This window comes from Vulpes lagopus, chromosome 10 (genome assembly GCF_018345385.1).
Source record: "Vulpes lagopus strain Blue_001 chromosome 10, ASM1834538v1, whole genome shotgun sequence".
NCBI classification, from domain to species: domain Eukaryota; kingdom Metazoa; phylum Chordata; class Mammalia; order Carnivora; family Canidae; genus Vulpes; species Vulpes lagopus.
Window position 1 is genome coordinate 68358063 of NC_054833.1, and position 17706 is coordinate 68375768.

The 17706-nt window shown below is 61.1% G+C and overlaps 2 protein-coding genes across 6 annotated transcripts in view; both read left to right on the forward strand.

Annotated features, from left to right (window-relative positions):
* The window catches only part of PEMT (phosphatidylethanolamine N-methyltransferase), a 92971-nt gene extending 81974 nt beyond the window's left edge, over nt 1-10997 (forward strand). For all 4 annotated transcript variants that reach the window (XM_041772448.1, XM_041772447.1, XM_041772445.1 and 1 more), the window contains 4 exons: nt 5620-5765; nt 8070-8181; nt 10374-10448; nt 10706-10997. In XM_041772448.1, coding sequence (XP_041628382.1) covers nt 5620-5765; nt 8070-8181; nt 10374-10448; nt 10706-10763 — 391 coding nt within the window. In that variant the 3' untranslated portion in view covers nt 10764-10997. The remainder of the gene's footprint in view (nt 1-5619; nt 5766-8069; nt 8182-10373; nt 10449-10705) is intronic.
* Nucleotides 10998-15059: 4062 nt separating this feature from the next.
* RASD1 (ras related dexamethasone induced 1) lies at nt 15060-16972 on the forward strand. Of its 2 annotated transcripts, none has more exons than XM_041772458.1 (2): nt 15060-15601; nt 15831-15913. In XM_041772458.1, exons 1-2 carry the CDS (start codon nt 15316-15318, stop codon nt 15911-15913), a joined length of 369 nt encoding a protein of 122 aa, XP_041628392.1. In that variant the 5' UTR covers nt 15060-15315. The 2 variants fall into 2 exon arrangements, with proteins under 2 accessions (XP_041628392.1, XP_041628391.1); XM_041772457.1 differs by having other exon boundaries at nt 15108-15601; nt 15757-16972.
* Nucleotides 16973-17706: the final 734 nt, after the last annotated feature.

The following is a 17706-nucleotide window of genomic DNA, read 5'->3' on the forward strand; positions in this document are numbered from 1 at the left end:
CGCTGCATCCAGGGCCCTTCTGGAACTGCTCACAGGATGAGGTCAGGACTGGCCTGCTGGGGCAGCAAATGGGGCACATGGGGGCACTTCATGGCAGAGGAAGGTTGTAAGAAGGTCCAGTGAGAGCAGGGTGGGAAGCGGGGTGGGGTCTTCCCCAGGCTCAAGGAGTTCGGGAGGACTCTGATCCTTGTTCCCATAGGCCCTCAGGTCCCTGTGTCTGCACTGCTCCGGGGCCAGCGGGAGGTTCCTCTGCCCCGTTCCCACCTGGCTGGGTAATCTTCGCAATGAAGTGTAATCCCATCTGGAAATGCCCTCACCGGGGTTTGCAGGGCCGTCCACATCCACAGGGAGGGATTCTGTGGGGCCTGCTCTCGGGAGCCCCTTGGAGGCTGCCTGCCACGTGGAAGGGAGTTCTAGGCTGAAGGAGCAGGAGGTGCGGGTGTGGTCAGCCTTAATTCTGCGGGCTGCGTGACGTTGGGGGGTTTTGCCTTGGGGAAGGGCCAGGGTTCGAGGTGGGATTTAGAGTGGAGGCGTCCACCCCAGGAGGACGAGGCTGGGATGGGAGGCAGGTGGAGGCTGGGGCCAGAGCCAGGAAGCAGCCAGAAGTCCATGCAGACTTAGAACCCTGACATTGGGCAACTGATTGGTGTGGGAATGAGGGGTCTCCCCAGACACCTTTCACCCCCTCCCCTGATGCCTAGAGTTCTGTTTTATTCTGCATGGGCCACTGAGCTGTGGACAGCAGCTGCCTCAGTGCAGGTAGGAGAGGTGAGGGCAGCTAGAGAACTGGCTGCCTGACCGGGAGGGCAGCCAGGGAATCTGTGTTAGGCTACCTGGAGGCAAAAGGGACCTGGCTGTTGGATTCAAGGAGGTAGGGGGGTGGTCCCTGCATCTCAACAAGATGAGCCTAGAGGTTGGGGTCAGGGCCCAGATAGAGGGGGCTTTCCCCTCAGAGCAGTGGGGAGCCAAGGATTCCAGTTGGAAAGACAAAAATAGGACTCTGCCCACCCCTTCCACCCCTCACCTCTCCCTCACCTCCCCACCCTGAGGCCCATGAAGAGGCTGGTTATCAGCCTGGGCTCCTTTCCTCCCTCACCTCTGCCCCATCTGTTTCCTTATTTGTAAGATGAGACAGATCCTCTCTTGGCTGTGATGAGTTTTGGAAACACTTTGCAAAGGTGATGTGTTCATCAAATGTACAGCATCATAGCCCTCAATTCTAGTCACGTGGCAATTTTTCAGGGGGTACACAGGTGAACATTCTCACTTTGTTTTAGTACTTACAGGTCTATTTCAATGTGGATTAGGAAAAAATAAGTCAGCCCACCAGAGGCCCACGTTCATGGATAGCCTTGCTTAGTACAGTTGCACCATGCGGCAGGAGCTAACCTAAGCCTGATTGTGGAATATGGAGTGAATCGCTGTTCAGGTTCACCTGGATGATGCAGTGAGGATGCCCTGGGAGGACCGGCTTTTGTCACTGCTGGCTGGTTGCAGACACATGCGGGGACAGGCCTGTTGCAGGGCTGCGGGCCACAAGCATGGCCAAGCTGGGTGTCTGGTGTGTGGCCGGGACACGACGGGCTGTGACACCCTCTTCTCGCCTCCACTCTGGGTTCCGGGATTTCAGGGGAGCAGAGCGCAGACATCCTCAAGTCACACTGGTGACCGAAAGCTTAATCCAAGTTTTAAAAATAGATCCTGAGACAAATGGATGTGTTTCTCCGCTCCCACCCCCAGTGAGGAATCTTTCCAAAGGAAATTGCCTCCTATTACTTCATTCTATTACAGAGAGCGTGGCTCACAAAGCCACTCATCCCTCCATTAATTTTCTGTGGGGAATGGACTGTGCCTTCCTGGCTTAATGGAGGAGCTAGAACACCACAGATCACTTGATTGGGGCCGGGCCCTGCCATTCCAGGAATCCTGACGCCTGTGGGCCTGGAGCACATGCGGGCAGGCGGCACATGGGGCGTCTGAACAGAGTCCTTGTGAGGGCTTTGCCTGCTTTTTCTGCTGACCCTAGACACGGGGCCCCAGAGTGCCCTGTGGGGAGTGGGTGCAGAGGGAGTTGGCGAAGTGCTTCCCCTTGAGCCCCTCTCTTCCTCTTTTCCCACCGATAAAGGAATAGAAAAGGAGCTACAGGTGGATGGAGGCCCAGGTCCAGTCTGGGGCGGCCCCCTGGCCACTTCAGGGCCTTTTCCTCCCCATCGCTGGCCCTAGACCTGCCCTTTGTCAGGAACCTCCATTTGTTTCCAACGAAATGGCTTTTCCTGCAAGGCTGTCCCCCTGGGAAGCTGCTTCCGGCCAGCACACCAGAGGTCAGAATGAGAACTTTCCATTTTCATCTGCCGCTGTGCTGTGTGCAGTCAGGGTCAGGCAAATTGCGTGTTTCTTGGATGATGCGAGTGAATTCTGACAGGGGAGCCAGAGCCAGCCCAGCACAGAGCGTGAAACCCCGTATCTGGTCCTGGCGGGGTCTCTCTGCTGCAGGAGCTGAGTGAGCGATGACTTCCCACTCTCAGAGCACATGGCCAAACGACCCAGGACGAGGCCTCTGCCACAGGCTGCTTTCACACTGAGCTCCTGTGCTGGGCTCGGTCCCCAGCCTCTGCCAGGGCTGTTCCTCTTTCTGGAATGCTCTCCCTGCCCATCCCCTTCTCCTGGTGAATTTCTTCATCAGATCCCAGCGTAAGGCTGGCCCTGGCCTTCCGGGCCCCCTGTCTGGTATGCCCATCCTGTGGCACCTGGTGCTGCCTGCCTTCATACCTCTGTTCTTCCCGTTGTCCGTGAGCCCCACAGGCAGAGCCTGGCATGTTTCGTGCTTTCCAAAGTGTGCGCAGCCGTTGGCCGTGGCTCCGAGCAGGGCGGCGAGGAGTCACCATCACTGTCATACAGAGGCCGAAACCCACGTCTGTCTGAAAGTCAATGCTACTCTTCTGCCGGGAGCTCTTTTATTGGGCTGGCCAGAGGGTACCCACCAGGCCTCCCTAGGTCTGGGGGCCAGAGGTTAGCCCAGGCAGGGAGGAGCAGGTGCCAGAGCTATGTTTAGGGAGGTAGAGCCCAGGGCCTGGGGGAGGGGGTTACCCCCAGTCCACAGGAGCACGGGGCCTGAGCATCACCCCGCCCCCAGCACATACATACACATTCTCCCTCTGCTGGGTGGTCTCTCATGCCGTGGTTGCCAAGGAGCCAGGGGCCTGCAGCGGAGCCCTGCTCTGGATGGGGCAGCGAGTCTTGCCATGGCCTGTACCTTCCTACAGACAGCAGGGGTGGGGAGGGTGCTGAGGCCAAGTGCTGAAGCTGCCTGCTCTAAGGCCTGAGCTGTGGGTCTGCAGGGCTGAAGGGGTGCCCAGAGCATGAGGGCTGTTGGTTTACCAGAAAGTCAGGTGAGGGCATAGACCGGTAGGGCATGGGTGTGGTAAAGCAGGAACAACAGTGGGGTGTGCGTGACCCTGAACCAATCCCAGCAGCTCAGCCTGGATCTGCAGGGTGACCCTGAGCCTGGGCAGCAGGAAGGCTGAAGGAGGGCAGTAGTGGGTGGAGAGCTGGGGGTGTGGGCAGCATGACCGATACCTAGGTGTGCCTTGACATACATGTGCCACCGTTTGACAGGTCACCATGCAGGCCTCTGCCTGCAGTTGGAGGGTAAGGCAGTGGGCAGGGGGTGCTGCTTTTCCTCCAGCTGATGAGTATGTACTATAACCCATCCTGTCTGATGTGTGCCAGGTGCCGGGGAGATAGCTGAGGGAAGGAGAAGCAGCCTCTGTTCTCTCAGAGCTGAAAGTAGTTGGAGAAGAGAGTTCCAGGGAGGTGGTTTTTAGCTCAATATAAGGATAGTTTTACAATTGAATTTGCCAATGGAATGAGTGAGTGAGGTGGTGAATTTGTTCTACTTGAAAGAGTCTTGCAAATAGAGGTACTTTGTAATGGATGCACAAATGAATAAGTGGTTGAACAGATTGATAGGTTGATGAATGGAAAGATGGGTGGAAGGGTGGATGGGTAGAGGATAGACTAATGGATGGGTAAGTGGATGGATGGATGGATAGAAGATAGATGGTGGGTGGATGGATGGTTAAGATAGATTGTTGGATGGGTGGATGGATGGAAGGCAGCGTGGATGGATGGAGGGTCGGATGGATGGAAGATAGATTCATGGATGGGGGATGGGTGGATGGATGGAGGATAGACTCATGGATGGGTGGATAGATGGTAGATGATGGAGGGATGGGGGATGGCTCAATAGAAGATAGACTCATGGATGGGTAGGTAGATGGAAGGAAGAGTGGATGCATAGAGGCTAGACAGGAGGATGGCTTTGCGGATGGGTAGGTAGACAGTGAGCTGCCCTGCTAAGAGGTGCGTGGTACAGAGTGAGTGCAAGCAGTTGCCCTGCGTGAGGCAGGAGAGCTCCATGTCTCTTCTGAGTGTTACGGTCATGGGGGAATGGGAAGGGTATGTTAGTGGTACACGATGCACTCGCTCCCACACACAGCCTTTCCTTTGAGTGTTCTGCTTCCACCAGTGCCAGCTCCCTGCTAGGGAGGCAGAGGCTCCACCATGATCCTGTGCATAGCGAGAACCCCTTCACTTTGCTCCACCTGCACCATGCCTTCCAGTCTTCAGCAGCCAGTAGGAGAACCTGAACGCCAGAGCATAGTCACCCCTCTTTTGTCACTTGCTATTTAACCGAGTCTTCAATGGCTTGGCCCCCAAAAAAGCTTGCTGGGGCCATTGCAGTGGTGGGGGAGGACATATGGGACTTCTGAGGTGCCACCTGGGATGTGGCCAGCCCCACACAGGGGCTGTGGAGGCTGCAGAAGGGACAGTGCGTGCCCCAGGCTTCCAGGCACCGTTTCCTCTAGGGGCCTGGGATGCCACAACCATGGGCAGCATATGCCAAGTGCAGGGACACATGGGCACATCTGGGGGCCGGCATCTTTTCTTTTTCTTTTTAAAAAGATTTTATTTATTTGAGAGAGAGAGAGAGAGAGCACGTGTGCACAAGTGAGGGGGGAGGGGCAGAGGGAGAATCAGACTCCCCATTGAGCAGGGACCCTGAAGCGGGGCTCTATCTCTGGACCCCGGGATTATCCCCTGAGCTGCAGACAGATGTCTAACTGACTGAGCCACCAGGTGCCCCCATCTTTTCTTTTTCGAGCCACAGTTTCCTCTGAAGTACCAGTTGCTAGCTGGACAGGAATCAGAGTTTGCAAACTGGTGGCCCTTGGGCTGGATCTGCCACGTGGAGTCCAAAGTGGTTGTCATCCTTGCCTGTTTCTAATAATCAGGGGATTTTAAATATAAGACATGATTTCTGGCTTCTTGAGAAAACAAAAAATTCGGCAGGGCCCCGGCTCCTCATTGGGGTCACCTCCCTGGTGGCAGGAGAGGGCTGGGGCCACAGGGAGCCCCCCTTGGGCAGGACGACGCTCTCCAGGTCCCCTGCAACCCACCCCCAGCCAACCTCACTTGTTTGCAACATGTGCCCGGCGCCAGCAGACGCCAAGTTCGAGACCCCTGAACTGGCTACTCTGGGGGCCACCAGGAGACAGAGGGTGGGAAGGGTGGGGCACCCTGTCTCCATGGCAGTGATCTCCGGACCTCTCCCCTCAGCTTCACGCAGGCCATGCTGAGCCAGCCCAAGATGGAGAGCCTGGATAATCCCACGGCCTACCGCGTGGGTCTCGCGCTCCTGGGAGTGGGCAGCACGTTTGTGCTCTCCAGCTTCTTTGCCCTCGGCTTCACTGGGACCTTCCTAGGTAAGACCCTGGGGCCTGGGGGCCCAGGGGGTAGCAGGGGCCAGGTGGCTGATTGCCCTGCCATCTGGGACATCTTCGTGGGGAGCCCTGGGGGATCCAGTCCCGTTGCTCTGCCCCTAACCTGGGAGCTCAGGGCACCTTCCCTGCTCCAGGTCTCTGCCTGTCCGTGGTTAGCTTGGGAAGCTGGGCTCTCCTGTCTCATCCAGCTGGTTGGCTGCCAGGCCAGGTGGGACTGCCATTTGCTGCATTTGGGCCACCAGCCAGGGTTGCTGAGGGCTGGGGGGACACTACCCCTGCTCCATGCTCCCCACCACCTATGGCTCAGGTGCTTTTGGGCTGCAAGCCCAATGGTGGTCTGGCTGGAGGTCCTCATGACATCAGCAACTTCTAGCAAACTTGGAAGCCCAAGCAGGGGAGCAGCTGGGGGAGGCTGCGAGAGCAGAGGTGTGGAAGGAGCCCAGTGGGCAGGTGGTACATGGGAGGTGCCCACCCCTCTGATGGGCCGGATCAGGGGGGCTCCTATGCCCTCTCAGCTCTCAGACCTCAGCCAGCTTCGCAGACCGGACCTGTTTCCTCTAGTGCCCAGGGCAGTCCTGGGCACCCTCCCCATCTGCCTGGGCATCTGTCCACAGTCGCTTGTGGCCCGGGGTACTGCAGGCTGCAGCAGGGAGCCTGTGTTCACAGGCAGAGGAGACCCCCGGGAGCAGCATGTGCAGGCGGCCTTGGCTGGGCCTGTCACACACCACAACCACGACAGGGCCCACAGGCAGGTCACACCTGGTGCTCGGGCCCGAGCTTTAGGGTGCACAGAGCCAGGAGAGGGGCAGCAGGCGGGATGTGGGAAGAGAAGTTGGGAGCTCCTGGGTCTGGGGCAGGGGCAGGGCACTGGGGTAGGTGGGAGGGAGGTCCAGGGCAGGATGACGGCAGGTGGCCCAGTGTGTGGGGGGCCAGTCAGGCCGGGGCTGGAGGTCAGGTGGGGGCCACATCACTCGTGTCCTAGAAGGCCATGCCCAGGGCCTGAGGCTTAACTCCTGGGGACATAGGGGCCATAGGAGGGCTTGGAAAGTTCTCCCAGCAATGAGGAGGTTGGGCTGGTGGGGAGGAGGGGGTATTGCGGAGCAGACTGTGCAGAGCCAGGGCCAGGGGCATGGGGGGAGGAAGGGCCCTGTCCTGTCCCGCTCAGGTCCCCTGAAGGCCAGGGGTGCACAGCCCAGCAGCATGCAGGTGGGGAGGGGGCTGGCGGAGCCGAGGCTGGTGCGGGAGGCAGGGTTGGGGCAGGGTCGCCTGGAGGAGCCAGTCAGGGCAGGCAGCTGGTGGGAAGGAGCGGGAGGAAGGAGCACTCCGGAGAGGAATGGCCGAGGAAGGCCGCTGGGCTCTGCGTGGAGGGCACCACGGCCACGTCCCTCCTGTGAGTCAGCGCCAAAGACGATTTATGTGCCATCCGGCTCCAGGCCTGCAGCCCCACTTCCTGCCTCCTGGGAAGAAAGCTTCGCACCACCCCTGTGCCCCCTGCACCCTTTGTCCCCAGACAACAGACTCCTGCCGCCTGTGGCTGCCCTACTTCTGGCTCCGATGAAGCTCTGAGGGATTTCTGGGGCGAGGCGGCTGGAGGACACGCCGGTGCCCTGTACTGAGCAGCGCGGCGCCTGTGGCGGTGCGGGCTCCATGTGGGCCTGTGCCAGAGACTCTGTGGGGCGGCCTCGTGGGCACATTTCGGAGGGGTGGATGACAGGCCTGTCTGGGGTCGGCCGACTGATGGTCCCTCTGGGCTGCTTGCAGGCCGTAGTACCAGGGCTGACCTCCTGCGTTGTGGGCACCCTGGGCGGAGGAGCAGAACAGGTCCCCTAGGGTCCCCGGGGTGGGAGGAGCTCCCCAGCCACATCTTGGGTGAGAAGAGAGGATCTGGGGGCAGAAGTGGGGAGCAGGCAGGCCTGTTTTCCATAGTGGAGGGGTCTCTTTCAGGAGGTGGCATGAGCTGAGGGAGAAATGCCAAGGAGGAGAGCTGCGGGCAGGACAGAGAGCAGGGAAAGGTGTCCCGAGCAGAGGGAACAGCAGGTGCTAAGGCAGAGAGGAGTAGATGGTGGGCAGGAAGGCTCAGTGCCTCAGCCCGCTAGGACCTGTGCCCTCTGAGGCATCTGCATGCCTGTGGCCTAAGGGGGCCCACCCTCTGCGGGGGGGGGGGGGATGCCCCTTGACTTGGTTCAGCCTGCTCCCTGGCTGGCCCTGAGGGCGGATCTCAGGGTGCCCATGCTGGGGGCCTCCGTCAGTAATGGTGCGGCCCATCCTGCCCCGCCTTGTCCTCAGGCGATTACTTCGGCATCCTCAAGGAGGCCAGAGTGACCACGTTCCCGTTCAACATCCTGGACAACCCCATGTACTGGGGCAGCACGGCCAATTACCTGGGCTGGGCTGTCATGTGAGTACCGGCCTCCCCGCCAGCCGCCGCCTGGGGAAGAGGGGCAGCCTTCTCTCATCTGTGGGGCCGAGGCCTTCCTGGCGATTTCCTGTTCCATGGAAATGAACGACATCCTAGAATGGGGGTTAGTGAACTTTCTCTTGGAGGGCGGGAGAGGCGTGACCCCCGGGCCACAGGCAGAGCTCTGCAGCTCTGAAGCAGTCGTGACATGGCAGGTAAGTGAATGGCTGGGCCGAGTTCCAGCCCCACTCCATTTATGGACACTGAAATTTGAATTTCATGTAATTTTCATGTGTCATGTAATATTCTCTTTTTTTGACCACTTAAGAATGTAAAAACCATCCTTGTCTACAGACCTTAAGTGGCCAACCATGGACTAGAACATTAGGGCTGGTAGCCCCAGGGGCCCCTGGGCTCTTGCTGTCCAGAGACTTCAGGCCGGGAGCCAGCACAGGGAGCGCAGTGGGCTCTGGGCCTCAAACCCTGCACCCCTCCAGAGCACTTCCGTTTGTCTACCTCCTGTCTTCGGGCTCCTTCTATCGGAAATTTTTTTTTTGTAGAAAGTGTCCTTCTTATAATGAACACCTGAAACCATGTGCCTAGAATGTCACAGATGCTCCCAGACACCAGGAAGGTTAGAAGACATAAAGTAATGAATCTCTAATGGTGGAAGGTCAGGAGCGAGATGTTTCCTCGAAACCCTCATCTTTCTGGGTAGCTCAGATGGGAGCACTAGGCTGAGTGCAGGGAGTTAGATGGGGATCTGTGGGTCTGGCCAGGGCCTCTCTCCCTGACCCAGCCCCACTTCCAGGCCAGACAGTGCTCTCCCCAACCAACGGCGCCAACCTGTCTTCCTTACCAGCCCCAGACCTGGACTTGAGCAGTGGGATCCCAGGGGGGCGGTTCCACAGCCCTAGATTCACCCGCTCCACAGAGCATCTCCCCAGGTCCCACCCAGCAGCTTCCTGATTCTGCCCACAGAGCTCCTTCCCCCTGCCTGCACACCCACTGTTCTCTCCCATCTCCACCCCCAAACCTGACCTGAGTTGGGAAGTGAGGAAGCCTGCCCTAACCCTAACCCCCCCTCCCCACAGGTGCCTCCTCTGTGCTCAGATGGGCCCTCCAAAGGCCAACCTCACATGTGGGTCCCCTCTATGCCCTGGTGGGGTGCCTGGTGCCCCGCAGTGAGATGTGGTTACAGAGCCTTGGCCCCTGTCCATCCTCCTGAGCTGGCTGCTGGCAGGTCTCCCCAGGTGGGAGTCCAACCTGCTGCTTGCCTTCCCCCCAGCTCCTGCAGTGCCTGATTCATGAGTGAGGAGGCTCTGCTCACTCTAGAAAACCAAATGAGGGCCAGTGAGTAAAGCTCCAGGAGGGCGGATTTCATTTCAGCCCAGAAGGGTCTCTGGGGTTGGCGTCTCCACCTGGGAGCCCACCTCTGCCCTGGGGAATGATGCAAACAGAGTCCATAGGATGGAGGGTGAGGCTTTCGCCGTCCCTGCTGGGGTGCCCAGACAGACAGGCACACAGACAGACAAAGAGACAGTGTGAGGTCCTGGGCAGAGAGGAGTGGGCAGGGCCCCAGCCGGAGGCTCCTGTGAAGGAGGTAGAGCGGGGGACACAGAGTGCACCTGGGGCCCATGGTCCCTGCTAAGCTCCTGGACCCTGTGTGGCCCCACAGACCAGTTTCCGTCTCTCCCCCTGGCCACCCAGATGCTGCAGGCCAGCCCTTGTGGAGCCTCTGGGATCAGAGGGTACTAGAAAAGGTGGGACCGGCTGGACACCAGAGGCACCCAGGCTCTTTTGGGTGGCAGTCACCAGCAGGGAGCCCACAGAGGGCCCACTGGACACTCCATGTGCCTTTGGGGGCACTGGCCCCATTTCTAGAAATCAGCCTGTGAACACTATCACTGGAGGGCGGGTGTAGCAGTTTCTGTGCCCTGGAACATCCTTGTATGTGGAAAAGAACCCACCTGGCCACTCGGGCCAGACCTCCTTTCCTTCCCCGATTCATCCCTGCTGTGTCCTGAGCCGGGGGCTGGGGACATGAGAGAGGGAGTGTGGGCCCCCCCTTTGAGGACCGAGCCAGCCTGGACGGGCGGTCAGCGAGTGGTCACCGGGTCAGGCCCCTGCAAGGCCTTGGTCCGAGAGAGGAGGCCGGGCTCCGGACCTGACGGCGTCTTCTCCCTCCACAGGCACGCCAGCCCCACCGGCCTGCTGCTGACCGTGGTTGTGGCCCTCATCTACATGGTCGCCATCCTGTACGAGGAGTGAGTAGACACTTGTCACACACGGGGAGTGTGACCGCTGAGCCGGGCCGGGCTGCCCGTCACCCCCCCGAGCAGCCCCAGGAAGCTTCGAGCCAGCCCTGTGGGGCTGGGGGGGGGGGGGCAGGCAGGTGGTGCCGAGGCAGCCAGGGCCTCCTGTCCCACACGGATCCTCCCTCTGTGTCTGCGCCATGGGGGGCACGCCTGGGGTGGTGACCTCATCCCAAGACCTGCTGACCAGAGCCCTCCCTGCCTCGCAGGCCCTTCACCGCGCAGATCTACCAGCAGAAAGCCTCTTCGTCCCACAAGAGGAGCTGACCGCCTGGGGCCACCCTGCTCAGAGTGGGCCTCCACCAGCCCCGAGGGCCAAGCCCTGCAGCGCAGAGAAGGGCGCCTGGCCACCGCTCGGGGTTCGCGCCTAGCGAGGGCCACTCCAGTGCCTTGGAAACCTCTGCCTTGGGGGCCCTGGACATGCTGTCGTCCAGCCACTGAGCCCCCCTGCCTGCTGCCCCCAGCACGTCCCAACTCACCAATAAAGGCACCTCGATGCCAGCATCCCCTCCGGCTCTGTGTCTGGCCAGGTGGGGAAGGGGAGGGAGTTTGGGGCTGCAGGGAATGGGGCATTTCCCTGAGGGCTCCAGGCAGGCTGGTGCAGCCCTCCTTCTCACCTCCATCCACACCTGGCAGGGAGAGGACTTGCCCAGGTGTTTGGGTTTCCTGTGCTGCCTGCCTCACCCCCTGCCAGTACCACACCCCTTCTGTTCCCTTCCTTGGGGGAGCCAGCATAGCCTCAGGGTGGAGGGTATCGTCATACCACGCAGCAGCCCAATACCCACATGGCGACGAGCTCCCAGCCTCTGTGAGGTGCTCTCCAGGGAACACGATCAGGGAGTGAAAAATATGCCAAAAATATAAAAAGTGACATGAAAGTGTCTGGTGGGAGTGAGAGCCCCTATTAACCATGGTGGTCGGTCTCCCTCTGAGGAAGTGACATTTAGGCTAAGTCCCAAATGAACAGAGAAAGCAAACTGGAAGATTCCAGGCAGTTGGAATAGCCAATGCAAAGGCCATGTGGTCAGAATAAGCACGGGTGCTCAAAGCAGCAGGCCCTAAAGGACCCAGCGAGTGAGGAGCAATCAGCCATGGGGTGCCTGGCTCCCAGGAGTCAAATCAATGGGTCGGGGCCATCTGGAGCCTCCCAGTGCACTACCGCATCCATAGAAAGCCAGGCCGTGACATCCATGCTCTCAACCGCAGGCCACCAGGTCCAGCCCAGATGAGCTGCTTGGACACAGATGTCACTGGGGCTGGGGAAAGTGAGGGCTAACGTGCCGCCCCGGATGTGCTAGCAATGCTTGAGCCCGTGGACAGAGGGGACAGAGGAAGGGCCCGGCCGTGCTACTGCGGACATTTGGTGTGCACCTGCTCTGGGGCCCTGCCCGCACTGGTGTCTTGACGCTACCACACGGGCTGGGGTCACCTCCGACTGGCAGCAGAGGCTGGGTGACTTGTCCTGGGGGCACAGGGCTGTGCCAGCCCCAGCTCACTCCCTGTCTCCCGTTGAGGTGGGAGGAGGGGAGACAGCTGGCGGCTCCCGGGGCCTGGGGTAGGGCTTGCTGGCTGGGCCCCCAGGACATGGGGCCAGCACCCAGGCCTCCCCCCAGCTCTGATCAGGGCTCGATGAAGGGAGCCTGCCAGCCTGTCGCACCTGCTCCCTACAGCCATGTTCCGCTCAGGCAGCGGCTGTGGAGCCATACGGAGCTGCGGGGGGCGGGCTCACTCGGGCCACAGCACCGGGACACGTGCATTGTCTCAGAAAGTGTCCACTCCCTTCCACCCCTGAGGGGCCCACCAGGCACTCTCCAACAGCTTTCCAGTACCATCTAAACGGCTTTTTGCCACCAGACCGGGCCGTGGCAGATAGTTCCTGCTTTGGGGGCCAGCTGTCCGCCCTCCAATCTGCCCTCAACACTTGGGTCAAATATTTTCAAGTTCCCTTTCCTCCGTGAGCAGGAAAATTGCTGCCCTGCAAGGAAACAGCATTTAGGAAGCAGGCTCGGCCCGGCAGGTGCTGGTTGCTGCCTTTGCCCAAACGCACAGAAAAATGAAATCATCTGTAACTATTGTTAACCTGGACAACAGAAAACAATGCTCCAGCTGGCGGGACGTGGGTAGTGGGCATGCTGGGAAGAGGGGCTGCACCTGTCCCCCTACCCCCAGCGCGGGGCCCAGAGTGTCCGGGGGGGGGGGGGACTACTAAGCCTGGCAGTTACGTGGGGCTGCAAGTTGTCCCCACTGTCCTGTTGAAAATACGTCCCCCAATGCGGGCCACTCGGATTGGGTCAGTCTGGGGCAGGCCTGGTGTAAAGTCATGAGGCCCCTCCCCCAAAAAAGATCCATAAAAGGGTAATTCCGGTAGCAAAGAGCTTGGTAGTGGGTGGCCACACAGGTGTTCCCCCTGTGTGTGGGGGGCGGTGCCACCCCCAGAGCTGGCCTCAGTCCGATGGGGTGTGGGCAGGAAGGGGATTCCTGCCCCAAGATTTCCCAAGGGAGAGCTGGGTTCAAATCCTTGACCCTGCCACCCTTGAGCCTCTGCTCATTATGGTGACCCCCCCGGCAGGGGCCATCAGGAAGGAGCCAGAAGCCATCCTGTGTCAGCCCAGCTGCCCGTACCCATCTAGGGATGATGGGGTCCATGCCGCGGCCAGCCCCTGCTTGCATCCATGTCTGGTCCCTTTTTGCAGTGAAAGCCCTGCACCAGCATCCACGGCAGCCCTGTGCATGGGCCACGGGCTCACTTCTTTCTCATCTCAGATGGGAAGGGCAGGGTCAGAGCAGCCTCAGGAGAGTCAAGAGGGGTGGGGGGCCCAGCCCAGCTGACCTGTCACACAAGTCTTGTATAAATGACACCAAGAATCAGAGCCGAGCGGTGAGCCCTTGGGCACTTGTCATATGATGCGTGCCTTTGAAACACCCCATCAGCAGCAGACACAAAGCCTGGGGACAGGTGTGGAGGGGAGATCTGAGGGGTGCACTCTGAGAAACGGGGCCCGGATGTCCCACAGTGACGGGACAGAGCCACAGGAAGGGCACATTGGTGGTTAAGAGCAAGGACTGCCAGCCCTCTGGGTTCAAGCCTCAGCCCTGCAGGTACTACCTGTAGACCCTGGGCAAGGCCTGCCTTAGTTTCTCCATCTGTAAAATACAGAGTAACAGTCCCTCCTCCTCAAGGTTGCCTAAATGATGGACTTAGGATAGTGCATGGGGCAGATAAGCAACCCCACCCCCCCAACCCCGCAGGGAACGTGAGATTCTGCTAGAATCCCTGTGGTGGAGGGGTGGAGATGATGGCCCCTGAGAGCCCATGGGCCCTGTGCAAACAGTTGAGGGCTGCAGGCTGGTGCCCTGCCTGACACTGCCGGGAGCACCCAGGCCTGTGCAGATGGGGGGTGGCACCAGCTAAGGGTTCCCCGCTCTCTCCCAAATCCTACACAGCCTGGCCTGCTGCAGTGAGGAGCAGAGGCCTGTCCTGGCGCCAGACCCTCCAGCCCATCAGCCCCCTCCTGGTTACAGATCCACCTGTGGCACCTTTGCTTCCGCCCCCCCCCCCCCCCCCAGTGCTGCGCTCCCTGGTCATTTACTCTTGCAACTGTTACCAAGTGCTGGCCCCAAACTGCTGGTACTTCCTCATCCCCCACAGAACCAGAATGCCAACTTCCAGAAGCAGAGCCGAGACCCAGGGAAGGCAAGAGACCGCCGTGGCCGGGGCTGCCTCGGGCTGCCTCACTCACGCTGGGGTTTCGAGGCCCAGCCGCCCAGCTCCCGAATGGGAATGTTGGCGCCAGACTCTCCAGACACAAATGCTACGGGCGCGGCAGAAGGGCCCGTTGGCCCAGTCCTGAGCAAGGATGGGCAAGTGTCTGGTCCTTCAGGTCCCGCGGGAAGCGGACGGGGCCAGCCCCCGCCTGAAAAGCTCTGCAGGCTTCAGAGCATCCCCGGCTGGGCGCAGGGACACGCGGAGGCCCGCGCGCCGCACCTGCCCAGACCCTCCTGGCGGCTCGCCCCCGCCCCCCCGATCCCGCCGCGCGGAGAGGCCAGTCCGCGCCCCCCCCACCCCGGCCGCGCCGCCGGGGCCTCTGCTGCCCTCTGGCGGCCGGAGCGCGCGGCGCCCGCCGACGGGAAGGGGCGGCCGCGGGACCTCGCTCCGGGGACCGAAGCCAGAAGGGAGGTACGCGAGGCCCCGTGCACGGGGCCAGCACTGGTGAGCACCTGCGATTAGCCGCTGCTGCGGGGTGCCTCTTGTTATTCTCTGGGGAAACTGAGGCCCAAAGACAGTGGGTGTGAGCAGGGGCGTGCGTGAGGTGTGTGAGCGCCGCGGGTGGGGTCCGCGCCCCAAGGCACGGGGGGTCAGAGGCACAGCCGGGACTGCAGCCCCGACCCCTTCGCGGCCGCTGAGCCCCGTGCAGTGGGAAAAACGGGGTCCCCGCGCCCCCAGCCGCAGTGCGACCCGGGACTCGGTTGCTCCCCGCGTGCGGCGGGCCGGGCAGTAGGGGCAGCGGCCGGCGGAGGTCGCGGGAGGGGGCGGCGGGGCCCGCGGGGCGTGACGCACGGAGGCGGGGAGGGCGCGGGGCGGGGCGGCCAGGCAGGCTGCATATAAGCGCGGCCTCCGGGCGCGCAGCACCAGAGCGAGCGACTTGGTCCCAGAGCCGCAGCCGCAGCCGCAGCCGCAGCCGCGCTCCAGCCGAGCCCGAGCGCACACAAAGCCGCGCCAGCCCCGCGCCAGCCCCGCGCCGGCCCCGCGCCAGCCCCGCGCCAGCCCCCGGCCGCCCTCCGCGCTTCTCTGGGCCCCGCCCCGCCGCCCCTCCGCCCAATGAAACTGGCCGCGATGATCAAGAAGATGTGCCCGAGCGACTCGGAGCTGAGCATCCCGGCCAAGAACTGCTACCGCATGGTCATCCTCGGCTCGTCCAAGGTGGGCAAGACGGCCATCGTGTCGCGCTTCCTCACGGGCCGCTTCGAGGACGCCTACACGCCCACCATCGAGGACTTCCACCGCAAGTTCTACTCCATCCGCGGCGAGGTCTACCAGCTGGACATCCTCGACACGTCCGGCAACCACCCGTTCCCGGCCATGCGGCGCCTCTCCATCCTCACTGGTGAGCGCGGGGCCCGGCTGGCGGCGGGCGGGGGGGGGCTGCGCCACGGGGGGGTCGGCGGTCCCCGGTCCCCGGTCCCCAGCCGGCCCCGCTCCAGCTGTCCCCCGGGCCGCCGCCCTCACCGCCCCCTTCTCCGCCCTCCGTGTCCCCCGTAGGAGACGTTTTCATCCTGGTGTTCAGCCTGGACAACCGCGACTCTTTCGAGGAGGTGCAGCGGCTCAAGCAGCAGATCCTCGACACCAAGTCTTGCCTCAAGAACAAAACCAAGGAGAACGTGGACGTGCCGCTGGTCATCTGCGGCAACAAGGGTGACCGGGACTTCTACCGCGAGGTGGAGCAGCGCGAGATCGAGCGGCTGGTGGGCGACGACCCGCAGCGCTGCGCCTACTTCGAGATCTCGGCCAAGAAGAACAGCAGCCTGGACCAGATGTTCCGGGCGCTCTTCGCCATGGCCAAGCTGCCCAGCGAGATGAGCCCGGACCTGCACCGCAAGGTGTCGGTGCAGTACTGCGACGTGCTGCACGGCAAGGCGCTGCGCAACAAGAAGCTGCTGCGCGCCGGCAGCGGCGGCGGGGACCCGGGCGACGCCTTCGGCATCGTGGCGCCCTTCGCGCGCCGGCCGAGCGTGCACAGCGACCTCATGTACATCCGCGAGAAGGCCAGCGGCGGCGGCCAGGCCAAGGACAAGGAGCGCTGCGTCATCAGCTAGGAGCCCCCCGCCCCGCGCCGCCGCCCGAGGAGGGCCTGTTTGTGTACAAGTCACGTCCGACGCCGGGCCGGCCCCGCGCCCCGTGCGCGCCGCCCGGCGTCTCCCCTCCCCGCGCCCGGGCCCGCGCGCCCCGGGGAGGCGCAGACGAAGGGACGGTCATCGGCCCTGCAAGGAAGGAGAACTGGCTCCGGCCGGGACTGCGCCCCGCCTCGTGTCCCCCGCTGGCGCCTGCCTGCCCCGCGCCTTGGGGGCGCATGCCCGGCAGAGGGGCAATTCGGACAAAGACAAGAATGGGGAGGGGGACAGAAGTTAATCAGCCTCCGTTAGGCTTTGGGGAACTTGTCCTGCCCCCCCACCCCCTGAGGGTCAAGACGGGACAAATGCGGCATTAGCTTGTCTGTGATTCTGGGTTGACAGCTATCGGAAGCCTCTGCCCTCCCGAAACTAAGGGGTGCGGGTCAGATCATAGCCAAGTGACTTGTTTACATGTGTGTGTGAAGTTGCACAAAGGAAAACACTGACACACAACTTGCACTTTAATAGTTCTGAGGTCATCATGGACACGAACAAACCCTTACCCAGCTGTTTGTACTGTGTGTGAGACCGTCTTTAAAGTTATTGGTTTTTTTTTATAATACAAAATAAAATAATTTAAAACAGAAGCCCATATGCTTGCTTTGCCTTTGGAAATGGCTGGAAGGCAGAAGGGTAAGAAGGGAGGGGGTGGTTTTTACTTCTGTGCATCAGAGGAGTCTCTCTCCAGATTGTCAAATGACCCTGGCATTCTGAAAATAGCATCAGCCCCCCTCGGAGAAAAGGCTCCAAAAAAAGCTCCAGATGATTGGGCCAGAGCCCTTCTATTTGGGAAGGGTTCCTTGGAAACCCAGGGCAATCGAGGGGTTCAGGTCCTTCCTAGAGCTGAATATTTGCAGCCACAAGGGGCCTCCAGGCTGCGTCCCCAGCTGTTCTGTCCTAGACTCACTACAGGCCCAGGGCAACGAAAGGGCTCCAAACCTACCACTCGAGGTCCACTTGAGGTGTCACTAGGGTCCTGCTCACAAAATGGAGCCTTGAGAAATGGATCTGGTGTCAGGCCGATGCAGGACGCTCATCCCCCAACTCTTCTCGGCCACACGACAGTCTGGAGACAGTTCAAAATCCCCAGGCCCCGCATACCTTGAGAAGCGGCCTTGAGAAGCACTTGCTGCCCTGGGGGCAGGTCTGATACCTTCTCTACCTCACTGTCTCCTTCTCTTTGGGAGTTGAGGGCACCCCTTCCGGACTCAGGACCCAGCTCTTTCTGCCACTTACAACTGCAAGCTTGGGGCAAGTGATACCTGCCAAGCCTCAAATTCTTCATCCACAAGACAGAGCACCCTCTGGGTGGGGATACTGT

Bases quoted from the DNA above. Each gene is read 5' to 3' on its own strand.
- RASD1 (XM_041772457.1), top strand. From the start codon at position 15,316: ATGAAACTGGCCGCGATGATCAAGAAGATGTGCCCGAGCGACTCGGAG. The intron at 15,602-15,756 runs GTGAGCGCGGGG...TGTCCCCCGTAG, and splicing joins GCGCCTCTCCATCCTCACTG to GAGACGTTTTCATCCTGGTG.